The following is a 22,410-nucleotide window of genomic DNA, read 5'->3' on the forward strand; positions in this document are numbered from 1 at the left end:
AGGCAGGTTTGCAGCTGTAGAGGCTTAGCCTGGTTCTGCCCCAGAAATAGGACCCGCATTGGGCAGGTGGCTGGGCCTCCCTGTGTGGGTTTCCTCGGGTGTAAAATTGGTGGTGTCACTACCTCAGGGTCACAAGAGGAATGACGTCAGGTGCTCCGTCCATGTCGGCACACCAGGCCATGTGTCCCTCTTGTCTGCGCTCGCTGTCCGTCTCTCTGGCCCCGGGGTGCGTGTGGGTACAGGTTGAGGTGGAGGACTGGGCCCATTTTCCCAGCTCGTGTCTGGGAAGCAGCCTGTGAGTTGCTGTGTTTCAACAATTGGTTTTGCTAAATGTAGCTTGCCTGTAGGAGCTGTTGTCCGTAGCGGTAACTAAACGCGTCCTTCCCGTGGAAAACCGCCTGCGGTGTTACGTTCCAGGCCACAGGTTGAACATCACAGCGGAGAATGACTGCCGGCGACTGCACTGTTCCCTGAGAGACCTGAGTTCCCTCCTGCAGGCCGTGGGCCGGCTGGCCGAGTACTTCATCGGAGACGTGTTTGCGGCGCGGTTCAGCGATGCCCTCACCGTCGTGGAGAGGTAGGCCAGAGTGACGTCACGGCGCCGCTCCTTCTTGCGTGAGGGTGGCGTGCTGCCGGCTGTAAGGCGGACGCGGAGCGGCCACCGGACCCCTCTGGACTTCAGGTCCCTCGCTGTGACATGGAGGGGACCTGGTGCCTTGTAGCTTCTTGTGAGAGTTCACGAGATACGGCACTTAGCGCAGCGGCCGGGGGTTAGCAGCCTGTACGCGTAGGCCGTTCACTTCAGCGCAGATTGGGTCTGTGGATGAGAAGGCAGGGTTAGTCCCGGAAGAAGCCACGTGGGGTCAGTCTTCTGTCTCCGCCCACAGGTAAAGAGACACCGGGAAAGCCCTGGGAGTGGAAGGACAAACAGGTAGTCCGTCGGCATCTGGCAGCCAGGTGCTAGAGGTGGGACTTTTTCCAGCCCTGGGAGGGTCCTGAGGAGTTGAAGCTTGACCGGAGAGGTGGCTCCCAACCTCTCCACCACCAGGCTTCTGTCATTACCCCTCCCCTCGGGTCCCTCCTCGGGTTTATGGCTGCGTGTGTTGAGGACCGCTCCTGACTGCCCCATTCTCCCTGCGCCCCTCCCACGAACTCAGGCACTCAACGAGTCAGATGCTTCAATGTGTTTGGAGGTTCAGACTGTTTCAGGGTAACCGGTGGATTGATTAGCTCAAAATTGGGCAGATGTGGGTCCAGCCCACAGTTGAGCCACCGGACTCTTTCACTGGCCCACTCGCCGTATCATTGACAACACGCCAAGCGAAACCAAGCCCCAAGCCTAGTGACTTGCGCACCAGAGTCTTCTTTAACTGTTACTCTTCGCTTAAAAGCAGAGAAAACAAAGAGCTTTGAATAAATCTTTAAAAGCCAGATTAATATCAATAAATAGTGAAAGTAGCACGTGGTAGGAAACTTTCAAAGTGGTTTTGCACGTATCATTTCATTCTTTACTTTGGGGGATGGGGATGTCACGTTCCCTGTGAGCCAACCGTGGCCCAGAGATGGTGAGTGCCTCTCTTCAGGCCACGCTTCACGAGAGGGAGCACATGGGTTTTTGACCATCTTCCTGAGTCCAGGTGCTGTGCTCTTGCCACGCCACAGAGCTGTCGCCTCCAGCATCCTCCTTCCTCGCCGTCCTGGGTGAGGCCCGTTCCGCTGCACTGACGGTTAGCGGAATGGGACGCGTTCTTCCTCCTTGAAATCTGTATCTTTTCAGAGTTCAGAGTTCCTGCGTCATTAGCTCATAGGTCCTTATAAGGACATCTTTCTGCACTGCTTTTAGGTTTGAGGCTCAGTACTTACAGGTACTTTGCAGTCTTGTCTTCATTCAGAATAAAGTGTGAGAGAAGGCTCCTTGTTACGACTGCTTGATCTTCGTAGCCGGTGTGATTAGCCGGCTTTTCACTCAGGCTCCACACAACAAACCTCCGAGCTAAACTGCTGCACGTAGAAATCGTAAAAGACACGTTTAGAAGCCCATTTTCCGTGTAGAGTAGCACTAAAGAATGCTGGGGAACGCGAAAGCGGAATGTAAAGTCAAACACAGGGTGACTCCACTTACGTGAGGCCCATGGAATAGTCCGGACCAGAGGGAAGGGGGAATGGCGGGGGCCAGGGCTGCGGCGGGGGATGGGGTTGCTCTTTCGTGGGTCCAGACTTAGAGTTTTATAGGATGAAAAGGTAAAGGAGACAGGAGCGGGTGGCTGCACGCTCTGCGTGTATTCAGTGCCACTAAATAAATGTATACCTACTTTGTGAATGTGAAGAATGGAGAACAGTTTAAAGAGTTAAACACCGGGTGCATGTTGGTACGTCGCTTACGTATCACCCCGGCCCCTTTCCAGAGCTTCCAGTCGAGAACCCTTGCTACTTTCACCCTCACTTTCTGACTGCTTCCTGACCCTCAGTGCTTTGGGACTCAAACTTGTGGTTTTCTAGTGAAGTCCCGCTTTCTGGTCCCTTCAGAGAGCAGCACTTTCCAGAGTGTGGTCCACGCGCACGGAGCCCCAGGATGTTTCCAGAGATGCAGATTTCCAGGCTCCTCCTTGCAGCTGCAGGGTCGGTCTGTGGGGTTGGACCAGGGAGCCTGCACTGTGACAGGTTCCCCAGTTGAGTCTTCCGCTCGGTGAAGTTTGAGAAGCTCTGTGCCGTGGCACCGAGGGAGAGAAACACCCACTGTCTTCCCTGGCGCCCGCCTCAGACCTGCTCCCAGGCTTCCTTAAAGAGCAGGCACGGGGAGAGCTTCGCTGCGTCTCCGGCTTCTTCCCTTTGCTCAGAAAGGAGCATCCATCTCTAACGAAAGAGGCATTTTCCGTTTCTCTGTACAGCCGGTTCTCCAGTTACTGGATTGAAGGCTTGTCTGCGTGCAGTGAGCCCTTGCGCCACCAGTGGGCGCAGCAGCTTGCTTCTGGAAGGATTGTGCTTCATGTCAAAAACGCTTCGATTTGTTCTCAAGCCTTTTTTGCTTCGTGCCCTGCCCTCTCCCCCAAACATTTTATCATGAACATCTTCGAATCTTCAGGAAAGTTGAAAAATTATACAGGGACCACCCATATACCCGTCACCTAGATTCTACAGTGAACATTTTGCTGTATTTTCTTTGTCATATATCTGTCCATCTGAAACATTTACTTGTCCAGAGTTTTTTCGTTGTGGTAAAATACACACCATGAAATATTTACTTCTTAGTCACTTTTATTGTATATATTATATCATCTTATATTTCCCTGTTAGATATTTATTTTGCATACAAAATTTTTTGATTCTGTAAGTCAGCTTTAGTTAGTGTCTTTATATAAATCTTCATGCACATCTCAGGTATCTTTGGGATAAAATTGAAGGTCTGGTCTTGATTCTTCTTTGGATGGAAAAAAGTCTGTCTTTGGGACCTTTGTTGGTACCTTGTCCATTTTGTCTATGTTAGCCCACAAGCTGAATGTTTTCTCTTACCTGCTTCTTTGCCAACAGGTTGGTCAAAGTCACTCTGTATGGATCTCAGATAAAATTGTACAACATTGAAACTGCTGTGCCGTCAGTACTGAAACCTGACCTCATTGATGTGTAAGTACAGAGTTAGCTGTTTGTGCGTTCTCAGGAGGGACCTTGTCCTCCGGCCCCCAGGAATTTTCTGGATAGAAGGGAACAGTTGTGCCTGCCATGAAGAGGAGAAAAACTGCCTCCTCCAAGCCTAGGCAGAGAGAAAGATTGATTGGGGGCAGGGGTGATTGGAGTAAGTGGAATTCATCAGGCAGATGAGAGCTGGGAGCAGAGGGTATGTGGGGTAGGCATTTCAGGAAGAAAGAACAGCATGAGCCAAGACAAAGATGTGTTGCAGAGCCCCGTGATTAGGGGGTGGTGTGTGGTTTGTGTGGTGGGAGATGAGGCCGGATAGGCACGGTAGGACCATGGTGGAAACAGCTCGAGTGCCGTGAATCTTCTCCTGTGGGCCAGTGACTGCAACTGTAGGGCCCAGAGAATTACTTGGGCAACACATTCCATCAGAGATTCTGACTACAGCAGGATGCGGAAGGCTCGGGTGTTTGCGGATTACGCAAGACCTCAGGCGATTCTGAAGAACATTCAGGGACCACACTTTGAGAAGCTTTCAGGACGGTGGGGAGCTATTAGGAAAGTGACTATGGAAGGGACAGCAGAATGGAGACTGGAGGCGGGGCCACATCCCAGGGATCACACTGCCTGGAAGGCTTGCTCTGGACCGGAGCGGGCATTGGCGAACTATGGCCTGTACCGAATCCAGCCCACTGCCAGCTTTTGTAAATTAGGATTGGAGCACGGCCGGGCCCGTCCATTTACGTATCATCTATGCTGCTTTTGTGCCGCAGCGGCAGAGTGGCTGTGACAGAGTGTGTGTGGCCTGCAAAGCCTAAAATATTTTCACTCTGGTATTTGCAGAAAAAGTCTGCTGACCCCTGTTCCGGAGCAGTTCTTAAGCTGCAAATTAGGTAAATGATAGAAAGAGAGTCTTATCTGTTACTTTATAGTGGTTTAGGTTTTTTTTTTTCAGAGTGTGTGTGTGTATATATTTGTGTGTGTGTGTGTGTGTGTGTATACACACACACACACACACACACACGTATACATATATATATATATATACTTTTCCTTTTCGAGATTAGAGAAAGCTGTGAAGCTTCAGCCGAGAAAAATGCTAATTTGCTCATAAACACAACATCTTGCACACAATTTCAGGAAGTTTTGGAGCCCCTCCCTTTAAGCCTTACGGAGCTCTGTAAATTTGATAGATTGACTAAAATTCCTAGACTCCAAAGGCTGACTTTCAGAGCTTAAAAGTTAAAAGTCAGTGCATTCTAAATGTAAAATACAAAATAACGGCTTGAAAAAGTTCACACCTGTAGAAAAGGGGAAAAACAGAATGAACACCCTATACTCTCAAGCTAGATTCGTCAGTTATAGATATTTTGCCACATTTGCTTTTGTTTCTCACTCTTCCTTTTTGTTTATACAGGTGAACACACACACAAACACACACTATTTTTTTGTAAGTAAACTGAAAATAAATTGCAAACATGTCACTTCACCTATAAACTCTTGAGCACATATCTCTGGGAACAAGGTCCTCCTCCTACATAACCATAATACCATTATCAATACTCTGAGACTTTCATGGATGCCGTAATATCTGGGGTTTTTAAGAGTGTATATGTATATATTTTTCCATACTCGAATTTCTCCAGTTGCCTCAGAAGTGTCCTTCTTTCTTTGGATCCAATGTCTAACTAATCATGAATCCCATATTACATTTCTCTCCCATAATCTAGATCAGCTCCCCAGACTGTACATGTTCGTGGGAGGGAGGGACAGGAGGAGAGTCAGATGAGGGAAAGAGAAGTGGAGTTTTGGGGAGATTTAGGTCTTAATTTTTTTGTTTTTAAATGTTCACTTAGTTTTGAGAGAGAGAGTGCAAGCGGGAGAGGAGCAGAGAGAGAGAGGGAGAGAGAGAGAATCCCAAGTAGGCTCTCTGCGCTGTCAGCACGGAGCCTGATGCGGGCCTTGAAGTCACAAACCGTGAGGTCGTGACCTGAGCCCACATCAAGAGTCAGACACTGAACCGACTGAGCCACCCAGGCACCCTCTTAATTTTTTTTCCTAAGGAAAATCTTAAAAATCGAAATTTGTCTGGTTGTTGATCTGTATGAGATCGATGGTCAACATTTTTCGCGAGAACACTAGATAGGTGGCGGTGTGCCCTTCTTGTGTCCTGTCTGAGGCGCTTGAGGTCAACTTGCCACCCGGTTGGTGGCGACCAGTTTGATTTCCACGTGGTGTCTGCCTGAATCCTAGCTCTGTCCCCTAAAAGGTCCTAGGAGCGGTGAGACCCCTAAGTCCCCAGGCTCTTGTTTCCTAAAATTCGTCGTCCACTAAAAGGAGCCGTAGCTTCATAGAGAACTGACTGCTCTCTGTGTCACAGGAAGTGGTGGCAACATTTAGATGATGAGTTTTGATTTTTAGGTCCTACCTGAGCGAGTACGTGATTTCTGTGCCGTCTCGCGTGTCTTAGAACGGTAAATGCAATGAGTGGAATCCTTACTTGCTGTGGACACAAGTTTAATGCTCATATGTCTTGACCTTAACCTTTGAAATCGCATCTTCTCTCCCCTTTGCAGGCACGCCCAGTCCCTGGCCGCTCTCCAGGCGTACTCTCACTGGCTAGCGCAGTACTGCAGCGAAGCTCATCGGCAGAACACACAGCAGTTTGTTACGCTCGTCTCCACCACCATGGATGCCGTCACACCTCTGATCAGCACCAAGGTCCTAAGGCAGCAAGGGCTACGCTTTTTAAGTTTGTTTATTCCGGGGGGGGGGGGGGGGGGTGGGCGGGCGAGGGAGAACATCGAGCAGGCTCCGCACTGTTACCGCGGAGCCTGACGTGGGTCTCGGCCCCACGAACCTCCAGGTCGTGGCCTGAGCCGAAATCGAGTTGGACACTTAACCAGCTGAGTCACCCAGGCGCCCAAGGGCTACGCTTTGTGTCTAAGTCCTTGTCCTTTTGTCCACATACCCACTTATTATAAAATCAAAATATCGCATGGTGTTAGGCCCATAATTCTCAGCACTACCATAGAACCACGTGTCCTCTCATGTTCCTTTTGAGCTGTGGTCCATATAAACTCAAATGTAGCTTAAGTTTTTAATCTCAGTCCCACATGAATGCATGCTCATTGTGAAGAAGTTAAACACTATTTAAGTTATAGACCGAAAATTTATGGTACTCTTTAATCCCCCATTCTAAAACACTGCTGTTTGGTAGTGGGAATGTTTTATAATTCTCCTGTTGATGGAAATTAGTTCTTGGTATGTACAACCTTGTAGGATGGGTTCCGGAAAGTGAATTTACCGGGTCAAAGGTGCATCCAAGTAAATTTGACAGCTTCTACTCAGCTGTCCTTTGAGAAAACCATCAGTTTATATTATGGAGCGTATAGGTGTTCGTCTTTTTTGTTTGTTTGTTTGTTTGTTTAAAGTTTATTTGCTTTGAGAGTGTAAGTGTGGGAGGGTCAGAAGGAGGAGAATCCCAAGCAGTCTCCGAGCTGTCAGCGCAGAGCCCGACTTGGAGCTCTGTCATGTGAACCACGAGATCATGACGTGAGCTGAGATCAAGAGTTGGACAAGCAACCAACTGGGCCCTGTCTTTTTGTAGTCTTAATCTACGTAGCATTCTGTCCTCCTCTTAACAGTGTATTGATTTCCATAAGGTTTTGTTTAGCTTGTTAAAAAATTTTTTTTGATGTTTAGTTTTGAGAGAGAGAGAGAGTGTGTGCGCGAGGGAGGGGCAGAGAGAGAGGGAGACGCAGAATCTGCAGCAGGCTCCAGGCTCCGAGCTGTCGGCACAGAGCCCGATGTGGGGCTCGAACCCATGAACTATGAGCTCATGACCTGAGCGGAAGTCAGATGCTTAATCAGTTGAGCCACCCAGGTGCCCCAGGTTTTGTTCAGTTTGTGATTGTAATTTGTAAATGAGTTACAACATCCCACGAGGGGGGATTAATATAATTTATGATGTATCCAGCCATTGCTGGACTTTAATGTTGCCTGCATTTGAAAAAAATCACCATAGATCATTCTGAAATGCACATATGCACTTAGCTTTATCCTTTTAGGTGATTTTCTTAAAGCGGGATTAAAGGTTAAAGGTTAGGGATAATGTGTGGTTCTAGGAAATTCTAGTAATATTTCTTTCGAAAGTAACTGCATGCCCGTGACTCTTTGGTGTGCTGTTTTTTACCAGTCTTACCAGCATTAGGTCATATCTATAAAGAGTTTTCTCTTTTGCTAATTTGAAAAGGGCAGATGGTCCTCGAACCAGGTTTTTGATTGGCACGCGGAGGGGAGGAAGCAGGAGAGCCTGGCGTGACCGGTTGAGTGTTGGAAGGCGGGTGGAGAGAAACGTTGGCTTGGTTGGAGCGGGAGGAGTGAGGTGAACAATCCCGAGTAGTTTGAATGACAGGCCAAGGAGTCTGCCGTGGAATTTTTGGAGCTGAGAAGCGATCGCGCCCAGAGGTGCCAGCGACTAAGGACAGGAGGAACTGGAGGTGGCGCTCCCGGCGTGAGGTCAGGAGCTGCGATGTGGCACAGAGGAGCGTGCCTCGTGCTGGGCGCCGTCCCCGGAAACTTCTTGGACACAGAGCCCGAGTTATGTGCAACGACGGCCCGGCAGCAGATCTGGCTTGCGACTGCCTCGTCGGAGTTCTTCGAATCGCAGCCTCGCGGGAGAGCTAGTGAACCGACACGTTCTCTTCTGTCTCCAGGTCCAAGACAAGTTGCTGCTATCTGCGTGCCACTTACTGGTCTCACTGGCCACCACCGTGCGGCCCGTCTTTCTGATCAGCATCCCCGCGGTGCAGAAAGTGTTCAACAGAATCACCGATGCCTCTGCTCAGCGACTCGTCGATAAGGTGAGACCCCAGGGCCACGCTGCATGGGCCCTGGAGCCGTGAGGCTGAGCAAGAGGAGTCTGGCCTTTCGCACTCGGAGCTTACGGGCTGTGCCGCCACAGATGGTTTCCTCCCCAGGTGGCACTTAGGGCAGCCTCCGTGCCCTGTCGTCAGGCCCTTCCCGACGCAGTCGGGCGGTGTGCAGATCAGGATGTAAAAGACCCTCCCGATAGGTGCTGAGGTGGCGCTGCTTTGAGAGCCAGCGATTTGGCTGGTGTCAGCGTCTTCTTTGCATTCCTTTTGGTTTAAAACAGTCCGTTGTCACGTTTGTTTTCTTAGGGTTGAGAAGCTCCAGACAAGGATTTTCACAAAATCCTTCAGGAGGCTCAGGCTGGAAGTTTAAAAACCAACAAGACACAGGTGGCGTCCGAGGGGAGTCGGAGCAGTTACTTGGGCGCGCCCGGGGTGGCACAGTATTGCTTTTGACCTGGCGCCAAAGGCACGTTGATCGCAAGAGGTTCTCGGCAGCCTCTCTCTCTCTCAGCCCTGTTCTCAGCGGCTCCTCCGAGGGTGCTGGGAGCCAGCAGCTAAGGGACTGGTTAGACCGAGCGTCTGCAGTGACTGTGACTCCCCCGCCCTGTAATGCTGCAGGTACCAGAGTAGAGGGGCAGTGACAGCATCGGGAAATGACATTCCAGGATGGGGCCTGGAACGCGCTGGAACCAGGCGTGGTGTTTTTGCTTCACTTTCACTTTCCTCCCTGCCTTACCTGAGATTTGGACCGAAGCCTCAGGCCCAGCCTGTGAGAAAGGAGCCCGGAGGCCTGAGCTCCGCGTGTGCCCTGGGTGCCCGGGCTGCGTCCGGTGCAGCGGCTGTTGCTGTTGACCCTCTGATGGATACCTGGGGCGGGGGGGTGGTCTCTTCCAGGCTCAGGTGTTGGTGTGCCGAGCCCTCTCTAACATCCTGCTGCTTCCGTGGCCAAACCTGCCTGAGAATGAGCAGCAGTGGCCCGTCCGTTCCATCAACCACGCCAGCCTCATCTCCGCACTCTCACGGGACTATCGCGATCTGAAACCCAATGCTGCGGCCCCCCAGAGGAAGATGCCACTGGAGGACAGTAAGTGTCCCAGAGCCGGGGACGGCCCGGGGAGGCAGGTAGGCCAGGCGCTGTCTTCCTTTGTGGCCGATGCGGCATTCGTTCATCTGTCCGTAGTCCCTCAGCTGCAAAGTGGGAGAGCCAGCTTTCGGCGGTAGAAGCCGCTTCTCTGTGGAATTCTGTGAACGCGTCAGCCGGACCTATTTCCTGAATGTGGGACACCCCTTCTCTTAGTTAAAATGTCAAAAATAAGTAAACCGTCAATGGTGCCTTCCTTGGATAAAAAAATGTACAGGGACTGATCCGTTTCAGATACTTATATAAGCAATCAAAGCAATTCACTGGGAAGAGCAGATCTAAGAACTGTCTTTTGAAACTATTTTTAACCTTTCTCCAAATGCGTGTATTCCAGAGGCTTTGAAAGAACTTGGTATCTTCACAAATGGCACTTCAAGTTTAATTATTTCTATTAAAAAAGGAGGGAAAAATGAGTCAAGAGAACTCAGTTCAAGTAGAAGGCATCAGATTTCTCTGATGTACAAATTTTATAGTACATGTTAAAAAAATACAGTATTTTCACAGTGAGAAAGTATTGGAACATTATTGGATAACATTCATAGAATGTCAACACATGTTAAAAATAGCAATAAATACCAGCATTTTTTAAAAAACATCATTTTCATAATCAGGGACATTACCATAATGCTTATTGTACAAAAATATTAGAATAGTATAAAGAAGGGGAAAACTCTTAAATCTCATTGGTTTTAGTATTAGAAAGTCACCCTTTTAACTCTCTCATTGTCATCCTTATTCTCTGTTTAAGTATGTCTTCTAGTTCTGGAGCTGCATGGGAGCAGCGGAGCTCGTGAGGGTGTGCTGAGCGCAGAGCCCTTGCCCGGGCGGTCCTCTCTCCGCCATCACACCTCCGGCTGAGCCGGCACCAGCCTTCACGGTCCGGTGTTTGCCTGGTCCTGGGTCTCGGTGTTTTACATTCACTAATTCATTGAATTTCCACATCAGCCTACGAGTTAGGCGCTGTTGATTATCCTGATCTTATCCCTGGGGAAACTCGGGTAAGAGGAAGTCATTGGCGCAGGGGTTACATACAGCTAGTGTGGAGTCGTGTTTCAGAGAATCTAGTGGTCTTTTGTCTCTTTATTTTACACGTGCTTATGTCGGTCAGCCAGCATGGGTTGGGTAGGTTTGCCCTGTGGTAACAAACAGTCCCCAAAGCGTAGTGGCTTAATCCAGGAGAAAGATGTATTTCTTGCTCACACTGCATGTTCAGCTGGGGCCACGGGGGTTGGAGAACGTCCTGCTTATTTTCCTGGCGACTCAGCGACCCAGGCCGCTGAAGGCCGCCCCGCAGTCTGTGCTTACACGGGGACAGGGACGTGGGGGCTTGTGCAGTGGCTCTTAAAGCACTGGTCTGCAGGTGACACCCATCATTTGTATCTCCGCTCACTTTTCGTCGGCCAGAGCATACGCTTCCACGGCAGAGCGGGTGCCACCACATGCTGGAACTGTTTGCTGAATAGAACCCATGGTTCCCACGGTGCACAGACTTAGAGTAATGTCTGTGGGGTGTTCGCTGCGTGCCAGGCGGGGTCCCGGAACTTCATGTACGTTACGTCGTGCGGTCCTCCCTGCAGCCCTGTGAGGTCTGTCTTCTCCTCCTGCTGCAAGTGATCCAGTCCAGGCCTGGAGTGTTTTTTCCCGTCCCAGTTTAGTACTTTGAAAAATTTTCAAACCTACAGAATAGTTGAAGGATGAAGCAAAGGAACAACTGTGTATCTTTCACTAGGATTTACCACTTGTTAGTATTTTGCCACACTCGTGTTTCCTCCCACCTCCCCACACACTTCCTCTTTTTAGCAGAGCCCTTTAAATAAAGGAAGTTACCGACACTTTATCCTTGACACCTTAACCTTTGTCTTTGAGAACAAGGTGTTCTCTTCTGTAACCCAAACACCACGAATACAGCCAAGTTGTGACATTACGGTAATGTCATTTAACACCTAGACCAGGTTCAGGTTTTCCCCAGGTGTTACCAAAGTGGCCTGTTTTGCTTCTTAAAAAGTCCAAGATACAGCCAAGGAGCTTGTGTTCTGTTTGGTTGTCACATCTCTGTTTGTTTGTTTATTTGAGAGAGCAAGTGCAGAAGCGGGGGAGGGGCAGAGAGAGAGGGTGAGAGAAAATCCCAAGCAGGCTCTGCACCGTGAGTGCAGAGTCCGACATGGGGTTCCATCTCATGAACTGTGAGATCAAGACCTGAGCTGAAATCAAGTGTTGGACGCTCAACCTACTGAGCCACAGGTGCCCCTCTTCAGTCTTTTAATATAGAAAAGTATTCCTGGTTTTTTGTTTCTTCTGACATTGACAGTTTTGAAGAGTCCAAACCCATTTTCATGTAAAATGTCCCATAATCTTTTCTGTCTGATTGTTTCCAGCAGTTGGGGTGTGAATACCACCTGGGCAGTGACGTGTACCTCCCGTTGTGTCACTTCTGTGTGTCCCATTTTGGCATGCTCTCTGGGATCACTTGTTTTGAGCAGTGCCTGCCAGTCTCTCCATTGTGAAGCGCCCTCCCCCACCAGGCTCAGCAGGTGTAGGTTGTTCAGGATCAGAGAGAAGGTGGTAGGGTCGGGAGTCAGATCTGATTCTGAATGCTTCCAGATCCTTGTCCCGCACGACATCACCCCTTTGTTCTGAAAAGCATTGTTTTTAATGATTTGATAACATCCTATTCCATGGAAGGTATCACACTTTATGTATCTCTCCTGTTACTACGTATTTAACGGTGCTTTCCGTTTGCTCTTGTACATTTTTATGAATACGCTTTGGTTCTTATTTCAGTTTCCTTACACATCAGAGGTCAAGTTTTGGTCTCTTAACTCTACTGGCTTTTCCCCCTAAACTGCTTTCCCTGTGCCTTGTGTCATCTTGGGGAAACATCTGACCCGAGTGCAGTTTCCTGGCCCCGGTCCTTGTAGCAGCTGTGAGGGAGTGGCTCCTTCCATAGGATGCGTGTGCCCTGTGTGCACTTGCCGAGGTCCGTGTGGCTGGCCGTTAGAGAAGCAGGCCCGTCGTGAGCCATTCTTCTCTTTCATGCTCAGTCCTTTGAGTGAGGTGGTGGTCTCTCTCTGTCCACATTTTCAGATGAGACAAAATCTAGTAGAGTCAGGAGTCAAACCTGCTCCTCTAGAGCATCTATTCCTTCTGCTTTATGTTTCTCTGGAAGCTGCTTCAGCCGCCGCAGAGGCTTCAGCCGCCGCAGAGCTTGAGGGGCCAGGGCGACCCAGGGACCCCCACCAGGTAGAGGCCAGCCCTCAGCCCAGCTCTGGTTCCGCCCTCTGGAGCTCTGCCAGCGTTGAGTCTGCTGAGCTCAGGCTGAGCCATGGGGGGTGCTGCTTAGGGCAGCCGGTGGGAAGCTCCGTGTCTAAGGGGAGGAGCCAGCCCCACCAGTGCTGAGGAATGGTGACAGCTTCCCTGTGCTGGACCTTCCGATGTGCCAGGCACTGGGCTAGACACGTTCTCAACCTTGTCTCTCATCCTCGCGGCAGCCCCGTGAAGGTGGGGCTGTTGGCTATTCCCGGTGTACTGACAAGGAGCCTGTCTGGGTGTAGGGCCGTCAAGTGCCCGTCTGTGGTTCCTATCCGGCACCTCTGATCAGGGCCCTTTCCGTGTCCTCTGAGCTCCTGCCCGTTTGCTGGCCACCACCTCTGCTTTCTCTGTGTTCCCTGAAGGCATCGCGTTTACATCAGGGTCTCATTAGAAGCGTATGTTGTTGATAACATCATATGATACCATAATAATCATATATATCGTCAGGCCCCAGGCCCAGTAGGATAAGGGGCGAACAGGCAGTTTATTCACGAACGTAGCAACAGTAGGTGGGCCAGCGGGGTGCTGGTGCCGATCGCCAGGCGGGGAGGTACACGTCGGGCGGAAGGGGTGTCGGATCTGCATGTGTCCTTTCTCGCCTGGGGTGATTACCTTGTGACGCCCAGTCTCACCCGTCTGTTCACCATCTCAGAGTCTAGACACCTAACTGGGGCCACGTTTTATCTTTTCCTCTGGGTGGCCTTGTTTCTGGTGGACAGAGGCAGAAGAGAGGCAAAAATCTGAGCAAGCAGGCAGCCAGAGTCCTGGCGGAAAAAAGAAGAAAGAAGAGGGTGTAGGGGGAGAGAGACGGGAGAGGTGGAGAAGCCCATGAAGAGAGACTGTGTTCGTTCAGCAAGGTTTCTGCGATTGCCCTCCGAATACTTCTGCGAATCTCGCCCCCTCCCGGGTGTTCCCCGGCCCCCTGCTTTATCCTCCGACAAGTCATAACGTGCACTGAATCTCGATTTGCAGCCAAAGTGATTATCCACCAGACGCTTAGTGTTTTAGAAGACATCGTGGACAGCGTCTCCGGGGAGTCCACCAAGTCCCGGCAGATCTGCTACCAGTCGCTGCAGGAATCCGTGCAAGTCTCCCTGGCCCTCTTTCCAGCTTTTATCCACCAGTCAGGTAGGAGCTGCTGGCAGGCGCCTGCAAGGCCCACAGCGACTGCTCGGCTCGGCAGAACACAAGGAACTGGCGGTGCGGGCCCGGGTTCTGAAGGCAGAGGGCAGGGACGCTCATGGGGGTGGGGGGTTGCTGAGGCCCCGTGGAGCCCTCACCTGGGCCTTGCACCTGTGTCGTGTGGCCCGGAGTCACTTGGGGCGTCTACCTGGGACTCGCTTCTAAGTCTTTGCCTTCTCCCAGCGTGGCCACGAGTGGATGAGGTGCAGGGGGCTCTGTAAAGGAGGGGAAGGAACTTTTTCCCCTGAATGCCACGTATTTCCTTAGATGGCAAGGTGGGTTTTGCCGACATGGTTCCCTCCCTCACCCGATAGAGGCTCTTTCTGGCTCTCGGGAGAGCGTTTACAGCAGCCTCGTCAGTCTTCGGAGAGGACTATTGGGGCCTGTCAGTCAGCAAGCATTCACTGGTTGCCTCTTGTAAGCAGAGTGTGTGAGGTTAGAGCCAGAACACTGTACGAGATGTTTGTTGAGATCTGCCAGTGGAACCGGAGGAAAACGTAACCAACGTTTTTGGCAATTAGTCCCATTATTGGTCCATTAATGATAATGGACCATTAATAATAGAGGGCCACGCAGCCTGACTACACCGTCATTATCCATTTTCAGCCACTTAACCTCTGACCCAAGTGCGGGGATTAGCCATCAGAGAGCAAAATGGCAGAAGCACTCAGGTGTTGACCCGGTTGAATCGCTCCGTCAGCGTGAGCACAAAATGGCCCACCTGCAGTGAAAACTCGGTGTCGCTGGATGCCGGCTGGCGAGGGAGGCTTCGAGGTGACCTTCGCTTCCTCTAGTGAGCCGTTGTGAGCCAGAGGTTCGCGAGGCCGGAGCCGTCGTCCCAGCATGTCCTCGGTCATCTCCCGCTTTGCATCACGGCTCCAATGGTGTTGGGGAAATTTCTTCCAGCAGGAAGCCTTCGGGAGAGAGGATAGTGCAGATTGAAAAAAGGAGGTCAGCCAGGCCCCGGGCTTCCACTTACCCTCGTGTGCTCGTGCCTCTGACCGTTCGCTTTGTGCCTCTGCTTAGATGTGACTGACGAGATGCTGAGCTTCTTCCTCACTCTGTTCCGAGGCCTTAGAGTACAGATGGGCGTGCCTTTCACGGAGCAGATCATCCAGACCTTCCTCAACATGTTTACCAGGTAACCAACCACAGATCCGCTGTCCGTGGCTTCCAGACTCCCAGGGGACAAGGAGGGGTGGGGCCGGCCACAAAACCTAGGACTTTCTGCTCCTTTCTCTTCACTTGCCGCGAGCGTTGGTTTTCATGCTGCCCGCCCCAGAGAGCATTTCTTTGGCTACTGCGTGCTTCCCCTTGTCTGCAGAGAACAGCTGGCCGAGAGCATCCTCCACGAAGGCAGCACTGGCTGCCGGGTGGTGGAGAAGTTCCTGAAGATCCTGCAGGTGGTGGTCCAGGAGCCTGGCCAGGTGTTCAAGCCTTTTCTCCCCAGCATCATCTCCCTGTGCATGGAGCAGGTGTATCCCATCATTGCCGAGGTATGAGGGGCTGGGGTGGTCCCCTGTGCTGCCTCGCTTCTGCAGCCGAGGAGGGAATGAGATAGTGAAGAAAATGCAGTGTTTTAAAGCTCACTTGTTATTTTTCTGTAAGATAATTTTTTCCAGGAAAGAATGCCTGTAGCTTGGTCCAGTCTTTTTGTATTGGTCGAGTTAATTGGAACTAGTCTAGGGAAAACACAGCAGGTTAAATGCAAGGCTGGTCGGTGAGTAAGATCAGTGTCCGTGGCAAATAGCTTCTAACTTTAGGTGAATATGTGGTTTTCTCCGGCAAACACCGTAACAAGACGTACTTGTTAAGACATACTAGTAAGCCCATGCACCGGTCTCAAGGATACGAGGCCAGTGCTTGGAACCATGTAGAAGTTTTGTTGTTAAAGAAACACTCCACATCCTTAGAAAACCTACATTCAGCATGACAAGATCCAGAATAAGTGTGAATTTAACTAAATTTTATGTGATAGTTAAGTAAGAGCTAACCTTTTTAAGTCCCCCAACTAAGGCTTAAGTGAGTGAGTTGCTTTGCATCGTTAAACACGCTTGGGCCCTGTAAGGATTCCTGCCATGGGAGCTGGTGCCCTCTGGTCCCAATTTAATTTTAATCAAGGCTGAATTAAATATATCTGGGGCTTACAGTTTTGAATTCTACAGAGACATCTGGAATACCGTGACCTGGCATGCCCTCCAATGACTTGGAGATTTTTGGTTCAGTTAGAAAATACCGCTAAGCCTCCCCTCCTCCCAGAACCCTGCTGCTGGTGACCGGGGACACAGGCCCAGAGAGCGCTCAGCGCCACACGCTGCCTCCTCCGAGGTCCCCTGACGCTGCTTTCTGTGCCTTCCAGGTGCTCTGTGACTCCTCTTCTGTAGACGGCAAAACTGCTTTTAAAGCTTCTTACTTGTCTTACATGGGGTCAACAGGTTAGCTGGGACAGCGGTTTTTATCCTGGGGGAAGGAACAACACAGCCAAGAAGAGGTGACAGATCGGATCAGCTGCTTTCTAAACAGGAAACCCGTATCGCTCATTGCTCTGCCATTTGGTAGCCGTTTTTTCCTGGCTTAGAGGGCTGAGGGTTTCCCTCAGAAAAAGGGCACCCCTGGCACTGACCCGGGCATCGTGTCTCTGCGGAAGTATACCTGGTTTGAACTGCTGGCCTGAAGGGGACTGGACCAGACGGCAGTGTGGGGGGACACTGACACTCTGCTTGCTGTTATCAGGCGTTGCCCGGGCCTCCTTGCTGCTCGGAGCTGTGGCTGTGAGCAGCCCCCCTGAGCCGCAGGAAGGGAAGGTTTGAGGGTCTGTGTGTCTCCACAGCGCCCCTCCCCTGATGTGAAGGCTGAGCTGTTTGAGCTCCTGTTCCGGACGCTCCATCACAACTGGAGGTACTTCTTCAAGTCCACTGTCCTGGCCAGTGTCCAGAGGGGGATCGCTGAGGAGCAGATGGAGAATGAGCCTCAGTTCAGTGCCATCATGCAGGTAACGTGCTGGCAAAGCCGGCGAGGCTGCCGTGTGATCCCGGGACGGACAGGCCTCATCCTGGACACCAGCTGGGGCCACTGGCTGGCCGTCCCTTGGTTTGCTTCCCTGACATATGGGGAAGCCAGGTCGTCTTGGGCCGAAGCTTGGTTACTACCTCTTGCGACCTAGGAAGTTAATTAACTTCTTGGAGCCCCAGTCTCTCCCCTCATCAAGTGGGGAGAATGCTGCTTATCTGATGGGTTTATTGTGAGGTTGGATGAGTTAGCGTATGCTCAGCAGCTGGCACTTGTGTTTCCCAAGGGCGAGGGGACTGCCTGCCGTCAGCACAGCTGTCGAGGCCTCCTTGACTGGGAGCTGAGTGGAGTCTCTTGGGGAGACTCCCCCTTGGAGAGGGACCCAGTGATCTGCATTTTTAAAAGATCATTCAGGGGGCGTCTGGGTGGCTCAGTCGGTTGAGCGTCCGACTTCGGCTCAGGTCGTGATCTCGCGGTTCGTGAGTTCTAGCCCCGCGTCGGGCTCTGTGCTGACAGCTCGGAGCCTGGAGCCTGCTTCGGATTCTGTGTCTCGCTCTCTGTCTGCCCCTCGCCTGCTCATGCTCTCTCTCTGTCTCAAAAATAAATAAAACATTAAAATAAGTAAATTAACTAATTAATTTAAAAAAAAAGATCATTCTGGCCCGTACCGCACTATACTGGTGGAACACCGCCCTGTGAAGCAAGTGGTCTCCCGCCGTGGGAGGCTAGGGCGGCCAGGCTGCCTCGTGGCTGCTTTCCGGCACTATCCTCATTCTGCACTGGATCGTAGAACTTTTTGTTCTAAGCCTAGGTTGGAGTAGAGGGTTCTCCTTTTGTTTGTTTCAGTGCAGGGTTTTCTTCACAGCATGGGCAGAGGGATTCTCCCCTTCCCCCCTCGAGCCCCCGGTCGGCACACAGGCACACGCTCCCAGTGTGGAGAGTCTGGAGGAGCACGAGCCCTACGGCTGGTCTCCTGCTGCCCTTCTGTCTCCGGTGGGGCCTTGGGTGTGGAGTATTCAAGTGTTTGCTCCCCTCCTATCCCCCTCTTCAGCCTTGCTTTTAAGCCTTCTTGGTGATGGCTGGCCCCCTGCTCGGGACTGGTAAAAGCCAGTTTGGAAGACGGCTTCACAGTCTGGCAGTTTCCTGACCAACAATCCTATGTCTAAGCATTTTACTTAAGATAAATGAAGACATATTCATGCCACGTGTCCACGGGTGTTTATAGTGGCTTTTTTCATAATTGCCCAAATCTGGAGACAATCCAGATATCCATCATCTGGTGAGTGGGTAAACTGAGGCACACACATATAATGGACTGCTACTTGACAGTAAAAAGGAACATTCTTACACCAACACCAACATAGGTCACGTTGTGCTGGGTGAGAAGCCAGACCCAAAAGGCTACAATGCCATATGATTCCATTACATCATATAACATTCTGGAAAAGGCAAAACTGGAGGGACCGAGAATGAGCAGTGGTCGCCCAGGGGCAGGGGAGAAGGCTGACTACTAGTGGAGACACCAGGGACACTTTTGAGGGGTGGGGGGAAATGGAAATGTGTGTTTTGATTGTCATGGTGGTTAGATGACCCTGTACCAGTCACACGGCAGTGCACCCCAAAAGAGGGTGTCTTTCTGTGTCACACACTTCAGTAAACCCAACTTAAAAAAGTAAATAAAACATTGGGCATCATGGAGATGTCACTGCTGTAGCAGGCATTATAAGACCCCCTTCTTGTAGCTCAGGGGCCTGGGGTCAGAATGACAGAGCAATCAGCAGCTTGTTAGGGGTGGGGGCTTGTACGTCATCAGCTTGGGGGTTGTTTTGGTCAGGTCCGGAGGGGAGTTTCTTTTTGCCCTTGAACTAATAGCTCATAGCCCAGAAATTACAAAGCAGTTTAAACTTTGCTGTTGCTTAACCCCAAGCAGAGGCAGCTGGTTGAAGGAGCCTCCCAGGATTTGTGGTTTATAAGAGCTGGGACGCCGAGGAGAGGGTGGGCAGCTTCTCGCTACACAGGCAGAATCCATGAAGGGATCTGGAGGTTTATTCCAAAAGGCCAAGGTGAAACCAAGATGTGAAGTGAGGCCCAGTGGGGAGGACTTAAGAGCTAAGACTAGGGGCGCCTGGGTGGCTCAGTTAGTTAAGCGTCCGACTTCGGCTCAGGTCATGATCTCACCGCTTGTGAGTTCGAGCCTGGTGTCAGAACTCAGAGCCTGGAGCCTGCTTTGGATTCTGTGTCTCCGTCTCTCTCTGTTCCTCCCCAACTCGTGCGCCCCCCCCCTCCCCCGCCCAAATAAACATTAAAAAAAAAAAGAGCTGAGGCTACACAGGAACATTCCAAGATCTGAGCAGAAGAATCAAGGCAGTGGATACCCTAGCCCTGCGGTGGGCATGAGGAACTGCCTGTGGCACGCCCATTCTTTTGGTGTGGGGCGGGGGCCCTTGAGGGCCTGGTCTGAGGTGGTTTAAATGGTGCTTATAACACAGTGGTCTTATTTCTAGGCTTTCGGACAGTCCTTTCTCCAGCCTGATATCCACCTATTTAAACAAAATCTCTTCTACTTGGAGACTCTCAACACCAAGCAGAAGCTATACCACAAGGTCAGTGCCCCCTCTCGGGAAGGGCCCTTCGTCAGAGCTGCCCCGGGGGCGGGCGGAGTCCCACCCTCCTCAAGGCCCCAGGGGCAGAGCAGGCCCTCGTGCCCTGGCTTACCCAGGCCTCTCTGTCTGCAGAAGATCTTCCGGACCACCATGCTGTTTCAGTTTGTGAACGTGCTGCTACAGGTCCTGGTTCACAAGTCCCACGACCTTCTGCAGGAGGAGATCGGCATCGCCATTTACAACATGGCCTCTGTGGACTTTGATGGCTTCTTTGCAGCCTTCCTCCCAGAGTTTCTGACCAGCTGTGATGGCGTGGATGCCAACCAGAAAAATGTGCTGGGGCGGAATTTCAAGATGGATCGGGTGAGGAGAGAGAGGCCAGGCTAAAGGGAGGACGGGCCAGGGCTCACACGCCTGGGGCCTGCTCAGGGAGGAAGGGGCAGTGGTCTGTACCCGCCGGTGGCTCCTGAACGACTTGGTGCCGCGGCTGGATGCAGGGGCACACGCCTCCCCCGGTGTGTGTTCTTCACGTCGGCCCCTGGGCCCCGGCCCCAGCAGTCCGGACGCTGTTCCCTCACGGGTCGTGAACTCGCAGACAGGCTGCGAAGACTGGTGCTCAGGAGTCTCTGAGTCCCCAGAGTTCGAGGTGGGCACCTGGGCTCTCCCCAGGCCTCCCGGTTCAGTGTGGGCTGACCTGCTGCCGCGTCCTGGGAGGAGCCCCTGCAGCACTCCCCCTTGTCCCCCTCGCCGCCCACTCGGGGAACGTGGTGCGAGGGCGGGCTCTGTGGCCCCCCGTGCAGCACCTTGGTGGCTGTGGGTGCACACGGAGCCAGCGCTGCCCGTGTGTCCGGGTCCCGTGGCACCCGGCTTCTGTCCCGGCGCCTCCCTCCCGGGCACTCACCTGCCCTGCTTACTCTCTCAGCCGTTAGGTTTCTTCGCTTGCCCGATAGGCTTTTCCTGGAACTCTTCCCACGGAACAAGTCCTTTTTGTCCTTCACCACCTGACACGTGGCAAGATGAAATCTTTCTCCCACGTCCTCATGCGTCCCTGCCTTGCCTCCCACCCTGGAGCAGCCTGCCCACGGTCCCCCTTTAGTGTTCAGATTTACACATCGCTCGCTGGAGCAGACTCCTCTCACCGCTTGCCCGTCTCGTCTGTGACGTGTGTCAGGATAGTGCTTTCTTAGACTCAGGTCCTGTTTTCCCTTGTCTTGGAATCTTTCTCTCTGGGATGTCTTGTTCCCTCCTAAACTTTTTCTTAAAGTTCACTGCAGCCACTTGGGTATTTTTCCTTCCTTTTCCTGGAGACCACATCCTGATATTTCTGTCAGTTTCTAGTGATGTCATTGTCAGCCAGCTTCTCGATTGAAAGCCGGGCTTCCAAATCTATATATGCATCAGTGCACCTGGGGTGCTTATGAAACACACAGGAACATATTCTTGTATCCTCCCCCAGGAAATTTGAATTTGGCATTTGGGAGCCACTGATCTAAGAGACACCCCTTGGTTTGTTTTCTGGAGGATGAGTAAAGGAATCAGTGCCTCCACTCACCAGTTCCCTCTGTACCTGAAGTTGGCTGCCTCTCGGCCCGGAGAGGGTGTTGGGGCTCAGTCCCTCCCTGCTTCAGAGGAGCCTCCCTGGGAAGACAGGCGGCGGCGCCCTCCGTGGATGACGCCGGGCCAGCCAAGTCACATGTCCTGGCTCTCGTGAGCCTTCCAGCAGCCTTCTGAAGTGTATACAGGTCTTGTTGTTAATCCCATTTCACAGATGAGCCCAGGCTCCGCAGGGTCATCCGTTAGTTGGCAGTTCAGAGCCTGGGAACGCTAGAGCCCGGAAGCAGGATCCCTCGGCTGGGCCTTCTCACTCGGGAGCCGGTTTGTACTGCCCACGCACAGGGGGAGCCGAGGGCGGCTCGACAGCGATGAGCAGGGGTGCTGGCCTGGGCAGCTGGGGCCTTTTTAGAAGAGGCAGGCTTTGAGCGGAGGCCGAAGAGGACAGATTAGCGGGGGTGAGGCGTGGGTGGGCGAGGGGAGCTGTCGGTGGCTTCAGCCGTTTCCGGAACCCGCCCTGCCACTGGGCTTTCAGAAGGCGTGCACTCGCTCTGTGGCAGGCACCGTTGGGGTCACTCCGCATTTGGACCTGCGCTCTGGCCACCGGTGATCCCGGCCTAAAGATGAGGGGGCTGACCCCCGTGCTCTTGTTGTGGCCTCTGGTGGGGTCTGGGTTCCGGCTGCGAGGGGCCCTCTCGATGGGTGTCTGCAGCCCGTGGGTGCCGCCGATGCGTCCCTGCTGACTGGTCGGGCCCGCCTGGGGCCCGGGCGGGGGTGGACTCTGTGGACGTGGCTTGGCCGTGGCGAAGGAGAGGTGTGCGTTGGCAGGCGTGCCCCCGTGCACGAGCGAGTCCGGTCTGGACCCCCTCCCTGCTTTCTGTGTAACCTGGGGCAAGTTCCGCGATCGCTGTGCGCTTCGCTGTCTTCACCCTTACGACGGTGGTGTGAACGCACCGTGCGTCGCGGGCTTGGGTGGGGCTCGAGGGGGTGGGTCCCTGAGCGGACGCGCAGGCCTGCACGCGGGGAGCGCCAGGGGGGCGTTCGCTCCGCTTCTGGCTCTCCCGCAGCGCCTGTGCTGACACGGTGCGGGGAGGCGTAGAAGGTTCGA

General features: G+C 52.3%; 1 protein-coding gene across 7 annotated transcripts in view; it reads left to right on the forward strand.

The window, feature by feature from the left end:
- The window catches only part of XPO6 (exportin 6), a 103,367-nt gene that overhangs the window by 80,166 nt on the left and 791 nt on the right, over window positions 1-22,410 (forward strand). For all 7 annotated transcript variants that reach the window (XM_042971266.1, XM_042971264.1, XM_042971263.1 and 4 more), the window contains exons 13-23: window positions 418-577; window positions 3,529-3,621; window positions 6,207-6,351; window positions 8,349-8,495; window positions 9,402-9,591; window positions 13,930-14,085; window positions 15,166-15,280; window positions 15,464-15,635; window positions 16,970-17,131; window positions 19,653-19,751; window positions 19,884-20,114. In XM_042971266.1, the coding sequence (XP_042827200.1) occupies window positions 418-577; window positions 3,529-3,621; window positions 6,207-6,351; window positions 8,349-8,495; window positions 9,402-9,591; window positions 13,930-14,085; window positions 15,166-15,280; window positions 15,464-15,635; window positions 16,970-17,131; window positions 19,653-19,751; window positions 19,884-20,114 (1,670 nt within the window). The remainder of the gene's footprint in view (window positions 1-417; window positions 578-3,528; window positions 3,622-6,206; window positions 6,352-8,348; window positions 8,496-9,401; window positions 9,592-13,929; window positions 14,086-15,165; window positions 15,281-15,463; window positions 15,636-16,969; window positions 17,132-19,652; window positions 19,752-19,883; window positions 20,115-22,410) is intronic.

This window comes from Panthera tigris, chromosome E3, assembly GCF_018350195.1.
Source record: "Panthera tigris isolate Pti1 chromosome E3, P.tigris_Pti1_mat1.1, whole genome shotgun sequence".
Taxonomy (NCBI): domain Eukaryota; kingdom Metazoa; phylum Chordata; class Mammalia; order Carnivora; family Felidae; genus Panthera; species Panthera tigris.